The sequence below is a fragment of the Eptatretus burgeri genome, chromosome 6, assembly GCF_056783735.1.
Source record: "Eptatretus burgeri isolate ZD-2024b chromosome 6, Ebu_testis_v1, whole genome shotgun sequence".
Lineage (NCBI taxonomy): Eukaryota > Metazoa > Chordata > Myxini > Myxiniformes > Myxinidae > Eptatretus > Eptatretus burgeri.
This window is the reverse complement of record NC_140966.1, coordinates 46,278,473-46,294,441: the sequence shown is the minus strand read 5'-3', so window position 1 is coordinate 46,294,441 and position 15,969 is coordinate 46,278,473. Positions and strand designations below refer to the sequence as shown.

Below are 15,969 nucleotides of genomic sequence, written 5' to 3'. Positions count from 1 at the left end.
GAGAAACCACCCGTTGCTGTGCAGCGGCCGAAAAACCGCGTACAGTATTTTCAATACTTGTCCTTCAGTTTTGAATGTAGAGAAGCGAGACCGGAATTAAACACTTCAAGATATTTAGAAAATTTTGATTGAGGTTTTATTTTTCAAATGGTATTCCTTCAAAAATCGGGTGTCTATTCACCGTCATTTTTTTATGAGGGGCTTAGGAAAGTGGGCAGAGCTTAGGGAAAGTGCATGTGGTAGATGAAAAGTTGGAGTGGTGTAGGGAAGTGGGCGTGGCTTATGGAAAGTGGGCTTGGCTTATGAAAAATATTGTGTGGCTCAGGAGGTGTGGTCAAACAAGAGCGTTAAGAGAAGTTTATCAGGTTTTCCATCTGTGTGTGTGTGTGTGTGTGTGCGCGCGCAACGCGAGGCTCCACAGCACAAACCAGCAAACCGATAATTTATTTATTTACCGAAAACGATTCCCCATCCACACACCACCTCCAATTGTTTGTTTATTTACCAAAAACGATTCCATGATCCACACACCACCTTTAATTATGTATTTATTTACCGAAAATGATTCCCCACCCACACACCACCTTTAATTATTTATTTATTTACCGTTAACGATTCCATGACCCACACACCACCTTTAATTATTCATTTATTTACCAAAAACGATTCTCCACCCACACACCACCTTTCATTCTTTATTTATTTACCGAAAACTATTCCACGATCCACACACCACCTTTAATTATTTATTTATGTACAGAAAATGATTCCACTACCCACACACCACCTCCAATTATTTATTTATTTACCATTTCAGATTCTCCTGCTGACACACCACCTCCAATTATTTATTTATTTATTTACCGTAAACAATTCCCCATCCACACACCACCTCCAATCATTTATTTCTTTTCCGTAAACGATTCCACGATCCACACACCACCTTCAATTATTTATTTATTTACCTAAAACGATTCCACGACCCACACACCACCTCCAATTATTTATTTATTTAACGAAAACGATTCCCCACCCACACACCACCTCCAATTATTTATTATTTAAAGTGGGAGTGGCGTAGGAAAGTGGGCGTGGCTTATGAAAAACATTGTGTGGCTCAGGAGGTGTGGTCAAACAAGAGCATTGAGAGAAGTTTATCAGGGTGTGTGTGTGTGTGTGTGTGTGTGTGTGTGTGTGTGCGCGTGCAACCCGAGGCTCCACAGCACAAACCAGCAAACCGATTATTTTTCAAATGGTAGTCCTTCAAAAATAGGGTGTCCATTTACTGTCATTTTTTATGAGGAGTGCCAGTTGGCAAAATACGCAATAGGAAAAATCTTGGCAGGCAGAGGAACAATTGTATGTGAACCAATACGTCTTGGCAATGAATCTTTGTCGGTGGATCGGTCAGAATTAAAAGCATCGTATCCAGCACTTCGATCCTAGCGAATCCCTCGTCGCCTACCGGCTTGTTAACCTCCGCCAACTTCGAAGATGGATGGAGGTTACTGTTTTCACTCCTTTCTGTTTGTTTGTTTGTGAACAGTATTACGAAAAAACTCCTCGACGGATTTCGACGAAACTTGGTGGGGGGGTTATGTATGGTCCAAGGATCATGCCATTAAATTTTGGACTTGCCCCCCCCCCAAAATGAATTGTTAGAGAATTTTTTTTTTTTTTTTTGCATTTCTACATGTTTTAAGTGATTTCCAACCCCCCTCCCCCAATTTTTTTTACCCCCCCCAAAAAATAGAGAATTTTTTTTGCATTTCTACATGTTTTAAATGATTTCCAACCCCCTCCCCCAATTTTTTTTACCCCCCAAAAAATAGAGAATTTTTTTTGCATTTCAACATGTTTTAAGTAATTACCAACCCCCCCCCAATTTTTTTTTTACCCCCCCCCCAAAAAAAAGAGAAATTTTTTTTTGCATTTCTACATGTTTTAAGTGATTTCCAACCCCCTCCCCAAAATTTTTTTTTACCCCCCCCCAAAAAAGAGAATTTTTTTGCATTTCTACATGTTTAAAGTGATTTCCAACCCCCTCCCCAAAATTTTTTTTACCCCCCCAAAAAAAGAGAATTTTTTTTGCATTTCTACATGTTTAAAGTGACTTCCAACCCCCCCAAAAAAAATTGTTACCCCCCCAAAAAAAATTGTTACCCCCCCAAAAAAAATTGTTATAGAAATTTTTTTTTTTTGCATTTCTACATATTTTAAGTGATTTCCAACCCCCACCCCCCCCCCCCAAAAATTTGAGAAAATTTTTTTTTTTGCATTTTTACATGTTTTAAGTGATTTCCAACCCCCCCCCCCCGCAAAAAAAATTGTTACCCCCAAAAAGAAATTTTGTTTTGCATTTCTACATATTTTAAGTGATTTCCAAACCCCCCCCAAAAAAAAATTGTTAGAGAAAAAAAAATTTTGCAACTTTTTTTTCAACAAAATTTCGATTTTTTTTTTTTGCATTTTTTTTTTTTTGCATTTTTACATGTTTTAAGTGATTTCCAACCCCCCCACCCCCCCGAAAAAAAATGTTGGAGAAAAGAACTATAACTCTCAGCACTGTTGACATCATATGTAATGAATAAGATATAAGGTTCACTTGAGTGACCCAGCAGTATTGGCGGCGGAGGTTTTGCATTCTCCCGAGTGCTCCACCTCTAGTTTTGTTATTTTTCTCTTTCTTTTATTTCGTTTTGCTTTCGCCTTTCCTTTATATAACCTTCCCTTAGCCGCTTACCTACAATGGCTTTACGACTTGTTTTGGGCGATTTCTCTTTAAAAAAAAAAGGAAGGTTATTGGAAGACCTTGTGTGGTTTGGGGTCACTGGCAGGGTTGAAGTGCTGAGAAAGTGGAGAATGCTCATCCAATGGAGAAGCAGCAAATAGTTCAGAAGCCACCGACCTGCCTGCGATGCAAGAGTAACAGACTTTGTGATTCAACCTCATTGTGGGATATTCCAATCATGTTGAGAGCTTTAGATTCTACAGAATCCAGCAGAGCACCAGCCCATAGAGAGGACTGTGCATGTACGTGTGTATGCATATATGTGTGTGTGTGTATGTATATTTTATATATATATATATATATATATATATATATATATATATATATATATATATATATATATATATATATATATATTCAGTTTAACAGAAATCAACTGTGTATAAGCTTTGTCCACATTCTTGCCTGATCAACTTAACAATGATCTGTGGCTCACGGAATACATGTTACCTACATAGACACTCATGGAGTACCTATGTACATATTGTGATGGTCGCCTCCTCTGGATAACTCCAAAGCGGTCAGTGCGTCCTCAAAGACCACAAATGCCGTCCATGCCACTCATCTCTGGCCAGCTCCCCACACCCAGTATCGCATTACTGTTACCAGTGAGATTATCATCACAGATAGAATATCGTACCGCCAACTACATAATGGATGTTAATTGGCCGAGCGAATGAACGTTACTTCCTGCGATCTAGAAGCCAATCTACATCTGAGCAATCAACTGTTCAGTTGCTTTCTGCCACCATTGAAACAGACAGGAGAAGTAAGGACACAAATTCTTGCTAAAGAGGGTTTTGCTATTCAACACACGTATTTACAAAGGAGGTTCAGCAGGTTCACAAGCAAGTATTTACAGAGCAGGCATACATTTCCAGTAAGTGAACATTCACACCACCGGATGCCTTATACTGTCACTTATCACTTTTACCTTGGTGCCAATAAGCCATGTGTTGGCTTAACGGTTAAGGTGGCTGGCTTGAGATCTTAAGGTCTTGAGTTTGAGCCCTTCCTTCCATGAAATAACACCAGGTGGGTTGACTCAGCATGTCATCCTTCCGAGGTCGGCAAAATGATTACCAGCTTACTGGTAACAGGTGCACTTCCATAAAGTATGCAACCAACAGCCAGAGGCTGCATAAGAAACACAAAAATTGGCGTCAATCATGCAACACATAGAGCGAGATGGACAAGGGGCAAGATGGAGAGAAAGAGAAAGAAGAAGATTGGGATGAATGGAGTTCCTGCACACCTTGCGCTAGCTCAGTTTTGCAAGCACTGCCCAATAGTTCTGGCACAAATGTTTTTCTGATCTGGATCCACCCCCTCCCCTCCACCTCCACCTCCCCCACCCCAACGCTCCACTCTGTCCCTCTCTCCACACTACCAACGCGCCTGGTGATGTGTGCATTCACGGCGTGGGTTTTGGTGGGTTCACTAGGTGTCAACGAGATGAAGGGGTCTGGTGTTGAAGCCAGATTACTCGAGTGCAGCGAACAACGCAAGGTGAAGGTGTGCAGGAGGAGCAGGTGGTAGGTGCGATCTGGAATGAAAGTGAAAGATGTGTAAGATCGAAAGTGAAAGACACAAGTGAAAGTGAGTTGAAAGGCAAAAGGGAACAGAAGTGAAAGGGCAGTTGAAGATGGACACACAAATGTCCAGACTGTTTAGACTTGAGCAGACTGGACAGCTGACTCAAGACCCTTCTCTCTCTCTCTCTCTCTCTCTCTCTCTCTCTCTCTCTCTCTCTCTCTCTCTCTCTCTCTCTCTCTCTCTCTCTCCCTCTCCGTCTCCCTCTGCCTCTCCCTCTCCCTCTCCCTCTCCCTCTCCCTCTCCCTCTCCCTCTCCCTCTCCCTCTCCCTCTCCCTCTCCCTCTCCCTCTCCCTCTCCCTCTCCCTCTCCCTCTCCCTCTCCCTCTCCCTCTCCCTCTCCCTCTCCCTCTCCCTCTCCCTCTCCCCTCTCTCTCTCTCCCCCCCTCGCTCTTGTTAGACTGTCTATGCTCCCCCTTTTATCCTCAACTCACCCTCTCCCTCACAGCCCCCCACTCCTCTCAATGGTGGAATCTCAGCTCAGCGGGACCCTCGCCCCCACCCGTGATTGGCGCGTGCAACTCGGGACCAATACCAATGCAACCAATAGCAACTCGGGATTGACTCTCTGGATTGGGGTGTGAAGCGCTGCCAGGAATTGGTTTTGGCACGCTGTCACTTTTAATAATGATGGATGTGCCATCTGGTGGGGACTTCTTGGCATGAAGCGGGCTCAAGGCGGTTTGGGGAGATTTGTTAGGGGGTTTGGGGAGAAGGGCAAGGCCTTTTGCACTGAGTGCATGGAGTAAACAGGTAAGAAGTGCATTTTATGCGCTATGTGGTGTCGGAAATGGGTGCAGATCAGAGCGTTGAAGCAGAAAATAACATGTACCAGACATCTATCTTTAGACTCGCAACACATATCTGCTTATATGTACTGTACAGAGGATACTGATCTAAACAAAACAACTATAATTACACCATGAGTGACTCTCTTACCCACTAAGAAGCCAGTACACAACAATATGTTAAGTATATGCTCATGGAGTACATATGTACATGTTATCTTGAGGACTCGGACATTAGGAGACATCACTACTTTTACATGAATTCTGTAGGTATAAAGCAGTGGAACAATCAGCACAGTATATGATGGCAGTTGGACCTGGGATGTATGCCTGGTGTTGGCTTAATGATTATGGTGACGGGCTTGGGATTTTAGGGTCCTGAGTTCAAATCCCGCTCAGCTCTTGTATTAATACCAGGTGGGGTTAACTTGGCCTGTCGTCCTTGCGAGGTTGGCAAAATGAGTGCCAGCTTACTGGTTTCCTGTGTCGGAGTGGCGACGCGTCCAAGATTGTGCCCAATAGCCAAGGAGACTGCTTAGGCAGCACCAATGCTCTGCACAGAGTATGGTCCCAATGGATGGATAGTTGGACCTGGGATCCCATTATTGTGAGCGAAGTGCTCAGATTGGATTACCAAATGGGCGAATGCTGTTTTCTCAGAAGAATGTATATTCCTAATCGCTGCTTGTCACATATTTGCAGTGTGTTTTTAGGCAGTGTGTAGACATGACATGGAGCAGGAAGAGAGTCTTGTTCGTGTTTCTTGCCATCTCCATCGCATCCTGTCACATAATTACGTTTTACAGTATAGACTGGAAAGAGTTTCTTGCGCTGGAATATAAAATTGAGCCATCTAAACTTGCTGTCCTACTTGTAGATAAAATTTTATTTCATATAGATATATGAATGGATGTCACCAGATGCCAGGCTGTCCTCCAATGGAAGTGCATTATCCATGCCTTACAATCAGGGTTTTCTTGTTTGCAGGTTTGGTGTGCGACGGGAAGAGTACGGGAGAGATGAGAAGTTGTACTTGGTGAGAAAGAACCTCGGCCTTTCAGCGGAGCACTTTGAGAGCATTAATGAAGAACAGAAAGAGGAGTTCCTTCGTCAAGAACTGTGGCTCAAGAAAAAGTTTCAGGTACATTTGAAATCAGCCTTATTTATATATTTATTTATTATTTACTTTCAGCTCATAAAGAACTATTTTTGGCAAACGGAAACATGTACACAGTGATGCAGTGATTTAAAAAAGGATGAAAAATTATCGACTTAATGTCTTGCTGACAAGGTCTGAGCATAATGGCTTATTGTGGTAGATCTTGAACATCATGAACACGATAAACGTCTCATTCATTTTTGCCCTTAAGGGTAATGTTATGTCATTTAAATGACTTGTGATAGTCATACGTGCTATAGGACACAATATCACTGTGTGCCACCCTTATCTCATACAATTATGTATTATCTTCCGCAAGTAATATGTTCCATTCAAACGGTAGGGGTCAGAATGTGTCAAGTTCATTTGTCGGCAGTGTATAGACGTGACAGTTTCCACTGACCACACTTGCAAAAACAAAACTTAAACTAGAAGGGCATTCGGTAGAGCGCTTACCTCCACCACGTAATGCCTGATCCACAAGAACATATCTGACCTAGTATATTTTTGAAATATCGTGCTACACAGTACTATATCGTTGTTGGCCCTATCTCTCAATAGTGAAGAATCACTTTAAAATTCTAGTATCTGGATCCGGATCTTCACCAAAATCGAATCAGTTCGTCCTTGTCACACACCAAAGCTGTCCACAAAATTTAATCCGGATCAGTCCACAACTTTTTGAGATATCCTGGACACAAACAGACAATGACAGACAGACAAACAGACATAAAGGGGTGAAAACATAACCTCCTTCACCTTCGGTGGCAGAGATAATAACCATAACCCAAGCATTATTTTGATACACCAACTCATGGAATTTTACATTATTCTGCTTTTGGAATTTTATATACTATGGCGAAGAACCCGTCCTTGCAGACGGGACAATTCTCCCGGAAATGGTGTACAATATGAGTTGTAATTTTTATTTTTATTTTACCTCCTCCCATAAAGTGGCACTTTGCCATACATATTTACATCGAGAGAATGAGGTTTTCCCCACCCTGAACCCCTGGGAATATGAAAATTTTCTTATCACCTTAAGCCTCCCCTGACACACCCAGAGTACAACCACTCGTTTTTAAAACTTCTTCCGTCCAACAGTTCAGGAATGTATGGAAGTCAAACAAATAGACACTTCTCAAATTTTAGTTTGCGTTAACGATTACCTGTACAGTGAAGCACATGACAAATTGCGACTACATCTTTAAGTGGTGCAATTGCTGTTGTTTTGTGTTATTGTTGTTGTATTCCCCAACCTTTAGTCCAGTATGATGGTGCAGAGGTAGGGCACTTACCTTTTTGTGCTGTCTCATTTGTGTTTGATTCTCAAACTGACTATAAATTGTCCAATTGGTAATTCACAGGTAGGGCTTTATGGTACAATGTGTGCCGTGCCTAGAATACACCTTACACTGATGTCCTATAGACCTGCTAGCATTTGTTGGTGGACATTAAAGATGGTGTTTTCACAAAGAGTTGGGCAGTTATTGCCAGAACCCAAGACAAATTCAAAATTCCTACTATCTTCAGTCAACTGTCAAGCCTGGCCAGCTAGTTTGTGAAAGACTTGGGCCAAAAGATTTTACTATCTGACCTCACATGGAGGTGGGAATAATTGGGATGGTTAAAGAAGTAGTAGATTCCCTAATGTGGTTGGTGTTGTATTCTCTAACCCTGGCAGCAGCTTGTGCAGGCCTGTGAACTTTACTTGCATCTCATGCCTATGAACTGAACCTTTTTTTAGGTCATCTCTTCAGAGATGACCAAATAAAGCCAGACCAAATGTCCGTCCGTCAACAATTTTTCTTTCCAATTTTGATGAAACTTAGTAAGTGGGTAGAGGTCGATGAGTGTTGCACAACGATATAACTTTTGTCCGGGTTCAAGGTCAGGGTCAAGGTTACGAGGTCACGTAAGTTATAAAAATCGCCATTTTCAAAACCTATCTAGTCTGCCATTCTACAAGATATTCGCAACTGTTTATTATGATAGTAAAAAATATTATCTTGTATCTAACCGGACAGATTTTTGAATTTCCTTCCCGTTTGATCGTCACGTGATCTGGAAGATGGCCAAAAACGCCGATGCGATTCGCAAAGAAGGATGGAAGGAGAAATTAAATATAAATATAAAACACATTTTTAGCCTTTTATATTTCTACATTTCCACCGCAGGTGCAAAAGTTTCAAAACCCGAAATGTAAACGTCGGCATTTATTTTCAAAATATAATTTCGTGCGCGCGCGCCAAAATGCCGAGTCATCTTTAGCCAAACTGCGCAGTTTGAGCTGCGCAGTAGAACTGCGCAGTCGTCTTCGGTCATAACTGAACATTGAGAACTTGTGGTATTATAGAGATGACCGTCACCCCCACACGGGGGTAATTTTCTTTCTTTCTTTTTACCCCGTGCATACAAAGCGAAAAGCGGGGCTCAGCAATTGTTTCACTTTGTCTGTCTGTCTCTGTCCGTCCACAAACGTCAGTTTATAATTGAGGAACAACTTGATTTCACGTGAATCTTATATTTTGAACACAAATCAGAAAATGAACCTGCAGTTTAGCATTACTTTGACTGTTCATTTGTCCCGATTGCGCATGCACAGAGAGGAGTGAGATAATTTCTTTTTTACTATGTCTGCTTGTCTGGCAGTCAAACAAATTGGAAAATCATTCCAAACAGGAAACGTACTGTTTTTAAGGATGTCATAAAGGACACAAGCAACAGGCATGGGTAACTCATGTAATTAAATAAGGTGGGATAAAAGATGCTGCATCAACAACAGTAAACTTCCGAGAAACAACTTTCTACAACCTTTAAAATCCTTATTTTATTTCAATTGTATAATATACTTCAACACGAGAACACAAATTGCCTTCTTGGCACTTTAAAAACCCTTCCGTTTAGCAGTAATTGGACAAAATATCTCTGAATTTAACATCATTTTGACCAATCAAATTTGTGGCTGATGGACCCCACCCATGTCCTTTTTTTTTCTCTCAGGATTGTATGGAGTAAGGTGTTCTATGAACTCTCCAGTTTTCTTTATATTTCATACCTTTCCTGAAGTGGATAGAAGAGCAAAATATCAGGGGACAAAGGGTTCACAGAGTAATAATGGGGTAAAAAGAAAACTGGCAGACAAGAACACACGGACAGAACAAGAGGAGGGTAGTGACCGGTGAAAAAGTGGAAAGGAGATCAGTAGGCTTCAAAAAGCTCAGAGGTACAGCATAAAGATGGGCTGTAGTGACAGTGGGTTACATTCTTGAAAGATTGGAGGGAATAAAGAGCATGAGCTATCGGGTAGATGATTCCCTGTGCATCAATAGATTTGGGTGGACGATTCCATAGAAGTTTTGAATGAAGAAATGGAGGTGACCCTAAAGCTTAGATCTGGGGACTGTCATAAGGTGTGGGTTTCTGGAGGGGTAGGGAATGAATGGAGCAGGAAGATGGCAGTAGGAACACAGCTGGAAGAAAGACTGCAAGGCTATCAATCCACTTACAGCAGGAATGCGGTAGCCTTTGCATGTCAACTTAATTTTAAGAGATTCCAGTGTTGTTCAGGACTCTTGACTTGTCTATTGATGGTATTCGGCATTCACATCCAGGAGGCTCCACCACGTACAGGAATGCAAAGTGGGATGCCAGACTGCCAAGTCACAGGAGAGATCAAAACTCTACACTCCAGACAAAAGTTTTATAGGTGACATTTTGCTGATGGGTGCCAAAAAAGGACTTGGCCAGATGGAGTATGCAAAGTCTGGTGCTGGTCCTTGAGGCCATCTTCTCAATGTGGTGAAAAATAGGATCAGAAATCCTACAGCGAGGCTGGATAGCTCTATGGTAATGATGAACAGCAGATCCAAGAAAAGTGCCCCAATCAAACGGTTTGGGTGGGATGAGACACCGGGTTTTAACGCCCAATGGTTTATTGAAGTAAAGGGAAGGATGGCGACACGGTCTCACATGGAACAAGAAAAAGGAAGTGCCATATTCCCCTTGAGGGAAACGAGGAAAAAAATGTGTAGAAATTGAAGGCCTGCACTACTTCAGAATGATGTCAATGAGTTGCATGACAGGAAAAGTTGTTCAAGTATCTATAGGTGTAATGTTAAAGACTATCTAACATGTGATCTAGCCAGGATAGGTTCTTTTGACTCGTGTCTGATGGTGAGGTCCAGGAGCTCAAGAGATTATTCCTCAGCAAGAGGCTGGTTGCAAAATATATATATATATATATATATATATATATATATATATATATATATATATATATATATATATATATATATATATATATATATATATATATATATATATATATATATATATATATATATGGATTTGCAAGGCAGTCCTCTCTCTCATAGTGAAAGAGTGTAAAGGATGTGAAATTGGCCTTCATTGAAGGACATGTTTTCGCTGGTGGACTCGTTATTGGTTTTTTTGTACACAATGTCGAGGCTCATGGAGGAGCAAGAAAATAGAACGGATCAGGATGTAACAGAACAAATGGAATAGTAGAAAGAGAGAGGGGCAGGGTTGAGGGACAAAATAGAGGGAGACTTGGAGAAATGAAGGATGTAGAGATGAATGAGGGCTAAGGGAGGACAGAAGTGGAGAACAAGATGGATACAACCATAAACTCTCAGGAAGGAAAAACTGTAAATTTGGAAAGAAGTGTGCTTGGGGAGGTTTAATTGGTAGGAAAGATGATGGATGTGTATGTGTGATGGTTTAAGATGATGGGGAACAGTTCCCTTGACGCTCTGGAGGGAAGAATGAGATTGAAGAGATTAAGGAAGTTGGTTCCACAGGCAAGGAAAAAAAGGAATGAATGAGTGGAGGTGAGCAGTGATTCCGTATTTTGGGAATTTCACCAGAAGGGGTTCCTGGCAAACTGCGTGTGCTTCGCAGAAATCTGGATTGGGGGATCAGGGGGAACAGAGCATGGAAAGGGTAGCAGGTGCATTATCAGAAAGGAGGCGATAAAGGACAGAGAGACCACCAACCTGTTTGCGATGTGAAAGTGATCGGCGCAGAGACTCTGTTTCATCGTGGGAGATTCCCATCAATGATATTGAAGGCCTCAGTTTCCACGGTGTCAAGCTGAGCAAGGTGCGAGGCAGGTGCGCCAGCTTAGAGGGGAGAGCATTACTTAATCAAGCTGCGGATGAAGGCCTTATTGGTTGATAAAAGTTCAGTTGTGTCAAAGAAAGACTTTGAACGATTGAGGATGCCCAGTCGCCGACTGGCTTTGGAGACCAACTTCGAGCTGTGGTTCGCCCAAGAAGGATCATGACTGATAATAAGACTCAGGAGTGTGAGTGACTGAACTTCTTCAAGAGGATTGTTGAAAATGTAGATAGAAGGGTTTACCAGATGGTTGGAGAGACAGATTGAGAGTTTGAGATTGAAAGACTCATTCTTAGTGTTTGACCAACTTGTGATTCTATCAAGGTCTGATGAGAGGTAAGAGACTGCTGCCTGTCGATCTGAAGGATGAACAATGTCACGGGAGAGGGTGGAGTCATCACCAAAGAGATAAAGAGGTATTTCAGAGGGTTAGAGAGATCAGTGATGAAGATTAGGAATAATACTAGGCCCAGAACACTGACTTGGGGGCACTCCAGCCTTGACGGGGACAGGAGATGAAGTGATTCTGTTGAGAGCCACACATTGTCGATGAGAGTAGAGGAAATCACTGAGTCATGTGTGAAGGTAGCCTTGGACACCATAGACAGAGAGAGTTTGGAGAACAAGGTGGGATGCCATACTGTATTGAATGGTAAAGATATGTCTGGAGAGATGACCCTGATCTCATGTCTCGTGATTTTCTGATTTTGTAGAATTCATTCCTGAGGGATGCACTGGCTACCTGAGGTGTATAAGCATGAGACACATGATGGCAACGTCTGCAAAACGGTAAAAGTATTTGTCCAAGGAGGTGGATCAGTCATCATGATAAACCAGAACTAGCATTGGATCCAAGAGGTTATCTTGTAGGATTGCCAGTCCCCACCAACAGAGTGAAGACTGGCATCCCACCACCAAGCATAACATATACAATTGCAGATAAGCTAAATCACAAGTGCTCATTGCATTGGAATCACATTTTCACAGAATGTAATAATAATTACCCAAGAACAAATCGATCAAAATAATTTTTCACTTTGTTGTCCAAACCACTTTCAACATCACAAAGCAGTCCACCATCACTGTGATAACTGGCCCATTGTACACTAAGGGAGCAGCATTAGCAAAAGCTATGATAAAAGCTATGAGTAGACTGCACAATGATAACAAACTAAACAGGAATTGTACTTACTGTGAGTGACTGAGATACAAAGTGTGTAATTACACCCACTGCAACTTCATCTATTTTATGATTGATCTACGACTGCACGTCAATTGTAATTTGTGACCTTCTCAAGTGATTACTGCAACGCTGAATGACATATAACATGTCGTGTCACAGGCTAACAAAGACTTATGTTCAGTTTAACATTTAAAATTTTACATAAGATGTCTGCATGTGTAATTGCGCTGGATTTTATGTCCAATTAAATAGTCCAGGATTCCCCATAAGCGACTCACAGACTGATGTCTCCCCTTCATAGGATTAAAATTCCACCAACACCCAGTACTACCATCCTGTCCTGGTGGATGGATATGTACGTACGTATAACCTGGCCAGATCTTTCATAACAACAAACATCCATGATTTGACAGAGTTCAAGTTGTTCGTTGGATGTCGGTCAACCCAGTACAAGTCGTTGAGCCTTGCATCCCATTTAATTACCATACAAAAGCAAACGCACACACAAGCATTAAACATTCGTGTAGTCATTGCATGGTATATGCAAAGAATAGGCAATCCTGCATCCACAAAATGCGGAGACAGGTTTTGTCGAGAAACAAGTCCAGGAACACATTGTTGAAGTCTAATGGCAGGATTTGTGGGACGTGGTGCAACCACAATTACAAACTGGAGAGCAACTGTCACTAAATCTAAAAGGATGAGTGAGGATATCACCTCCAACCCATCCATAACTGTTCACAGATATTAGAGTGAAATGCCAGGCTGTAATTATGGCAAGGGGAAACCATTTATGATCTTACTTGGCCCGACACCAAGGATGTTTGCCATTGCACATGCCCTACGACTTATGGAAGCAAAGCGTACGTGTTAAATTCATGGGATAATCAAGTTTGATGTATTTTTGTATTGCCAGTCAAATCATGTGTGAAATATAAAAACCTAAATGCTATATTTAAATTGAGAAGGCTTTCAATGTATTTAACGTGTCTGTCACAAAAAGGACATCACTGTGATGATTGTATTTTTGGTTGCATTTCAGCGACAATAATATGGAAATTTCTGTATTTCTTGCAACAGGTGTACCACAACGAGCAACTCGAAGCCATGCGAACACGCCAGGCGCAAAGTTCCCGCTGGAAGCGTTACCGCCGTTGGTTACGTTCCGATGGGCCAGGGAGAATCACCTTTGAAGACTGAGCTGCTTGAATATCGATTTCAAAGAAAGGACGAGGCGTGGAACAAGGAGAATACATCTCAAAAATGGAGGTGGTGCTGATCGTTCCGTCCTCCATCAATCTCCATTTCATCTTCAGGAAGACTGATGTTACACCCAAATTTCTTTCCCAGCCATTTATGATGATCCATTCGAGTTGCTTTGCTTTGAAAATGATCAGAAACCTCATCTTCCTGCTATCGTGTGATCACAGACCACAAGCCATAAAAGCTGGATTTGAAACCCATGCTAATTGAAGCATCCCAAGTCACCGTAGTGTGCGCCGGATGCACCCTCAGAACACACCTGGAAAAAACTTGAAAAATACAGGCAAAACTGGCAAAGCCTGTTGCACGTGTTTATTTTTGTACTCAGAAAAATGGTTACGAAGTTGATGAAATCTCTTACGAGTGGGTATGAAGCTTGAGTCGAGTTGGTGGGCAAATTATTTAGAAAAGCTGCACTGGATGGAAATATATTAATAAAGCAAATAATCACTGACAGAGAACTTTCCCACAGGCTGTGGAGAGCTCAGCATTGAGGAAGACAAGCTGGTGAGCTTGAAATTTTGAGAAACTGATGGATTTGTTGTACAGTACGGAATTTGATTGCAACGGAAAGTAAATGTTGAAAAATAAAAGCAAGTATGAAAGCCTTGGAATATGGAAGGTAATTTTGACTGTTCCTTTTTATTTTGGAAAATTCTGTCTATGTGACCAATTACCTCCATCACCGAAGGTGGACAGAGGTTATGTTTTCACTGCTGTCTTTGTCCGTCTGTTTGTGAGCAGGATATCTCAAAAAGGCCAAAAACGATATATAACATGATATCTCAAAAAGGTGTGGACGGATTATGACAAAACTTGGTGGACGGGTTGGGTGTAGGTGACATGAACAAGCCGATTCGATTTTGGTGCAGGTCCAAATCCAGATCCAGCCGTATTAGTGGGAGACAAACCATAAACTGTTCATCCTGGCGGAAGTACATGTGCTCTACTGTGTGCCGTTCTAAATTCACAATGGGTTTCACTACACACAGTAACGGAGATTTTGTTACTTTGCTCTTTCTTGGATCAACTACAACCCCTGTACATGGCATAACTTGCTCATTTTAGGTTGCTGGATCTGATCTCTGGTACAAGGCCAAAGGCCAGTTCTTGCGAAGGATGTCATGTGTCCGTGTGACTGAGACACCAATTAAGAGTCCTCACTGAAGGAGGGAGTTTTCCCTAATCTTGTTTTAATATTTTGTATTCCTCCACAGACTAAGGCGCCAAGGCATATTTTCGGCTTGTCCATCCAGCTTTGCGTGCATGCATGCACATCAGATTTTCACAATTTGTGAACTGCTAAAGGGATTTTGACCAAATTTGGTGCAAGTACGTGTTATGATGCAAAGATGAACTTAGATTTTGATGCAAAAATTAGATTTTGGGTTCAACAGGTCAAAGGTCATGTGGCCTTTGAAAATTGCTTCACTTCGTACCACCGTGGGCCTTGCAGCTTCTCAGCTTCAGCTTCATTGCTTTGTCTCTGTGGGTCTTTCCATTTTTAGCTCGCCTGTTTGAAGAACAGAGAGCTATAGCGATACCCCTGGCGTGAGCGTGAAAATGTTAGTTTTTGGTGCAAGTTATTTTTTCCTTTCTAATGTTTTTATCTACCACACTATTTTTTTATACGCCCGACATATAGATATATTGTTGCGGATTCGCGCCCGCCGGCGTGCGAGCGGCCACGTAACTCGAATCGCGGCACGTCGCCCACTGGATGGACAATTCCGTCGTGACCCTCTCGGACTAACGCCGGGAACTAGTCACGGGTGGGCCTTTCGGCCTCACCACGATCGTGCCAATCGGCCCCCCGCGTGGGATAGGGTTGTTCGCCAAATTCGACCTACCTAAGTACCCACACGGAGGATAGACCGGGCGATCGCACCTCGCCGCAGGTCGACTTCGGACACGGGCCACTTTAAGCGACCCGTTCCGTACTATCGGGATAACCGAGCGGTGTTATCGTCAACCTCGACGGTTCCGATTAATTATCGGGCGTATTTAGCCCACTACCAACCCTTTACGTGAAGTAAGATGGAGATTCAATC

The 15,969-nt window shown here is 42.1% G+C and overlaps 1 protein-coding gene across 1 annotated transcript in view; it reads left to right on the top strand.

Moving 5' to 3' along the window:
- The window catches only part of DNAJC25 (DnaJ heat shock protein family (Hsp40) member C25), a 42,251-nt gene extending 27,712 nt beyond the window's left edge, over nucleotides 1-14,539 (top strand). The window contains exons 4-5 of the mRNA XM_085884839.1: nucleotides 6,159-6,312; nucleotides 13,736-14,539. Coding sequence (XP_085740965.1) covers nucleotides 6,159-6,312; nucleotides 13,736-13,855 — 274 coding nt within the window. The 3' untranslated portion in view covers nucleotides 13,856-14,539. The remainder of the gene's footprint in view (nucleotides 1-6,158; nucleotides 6,313-13,735) is intronic.
- Nucleotides 14,540-15,969: the final 1,430 nt, after the last annotated feature.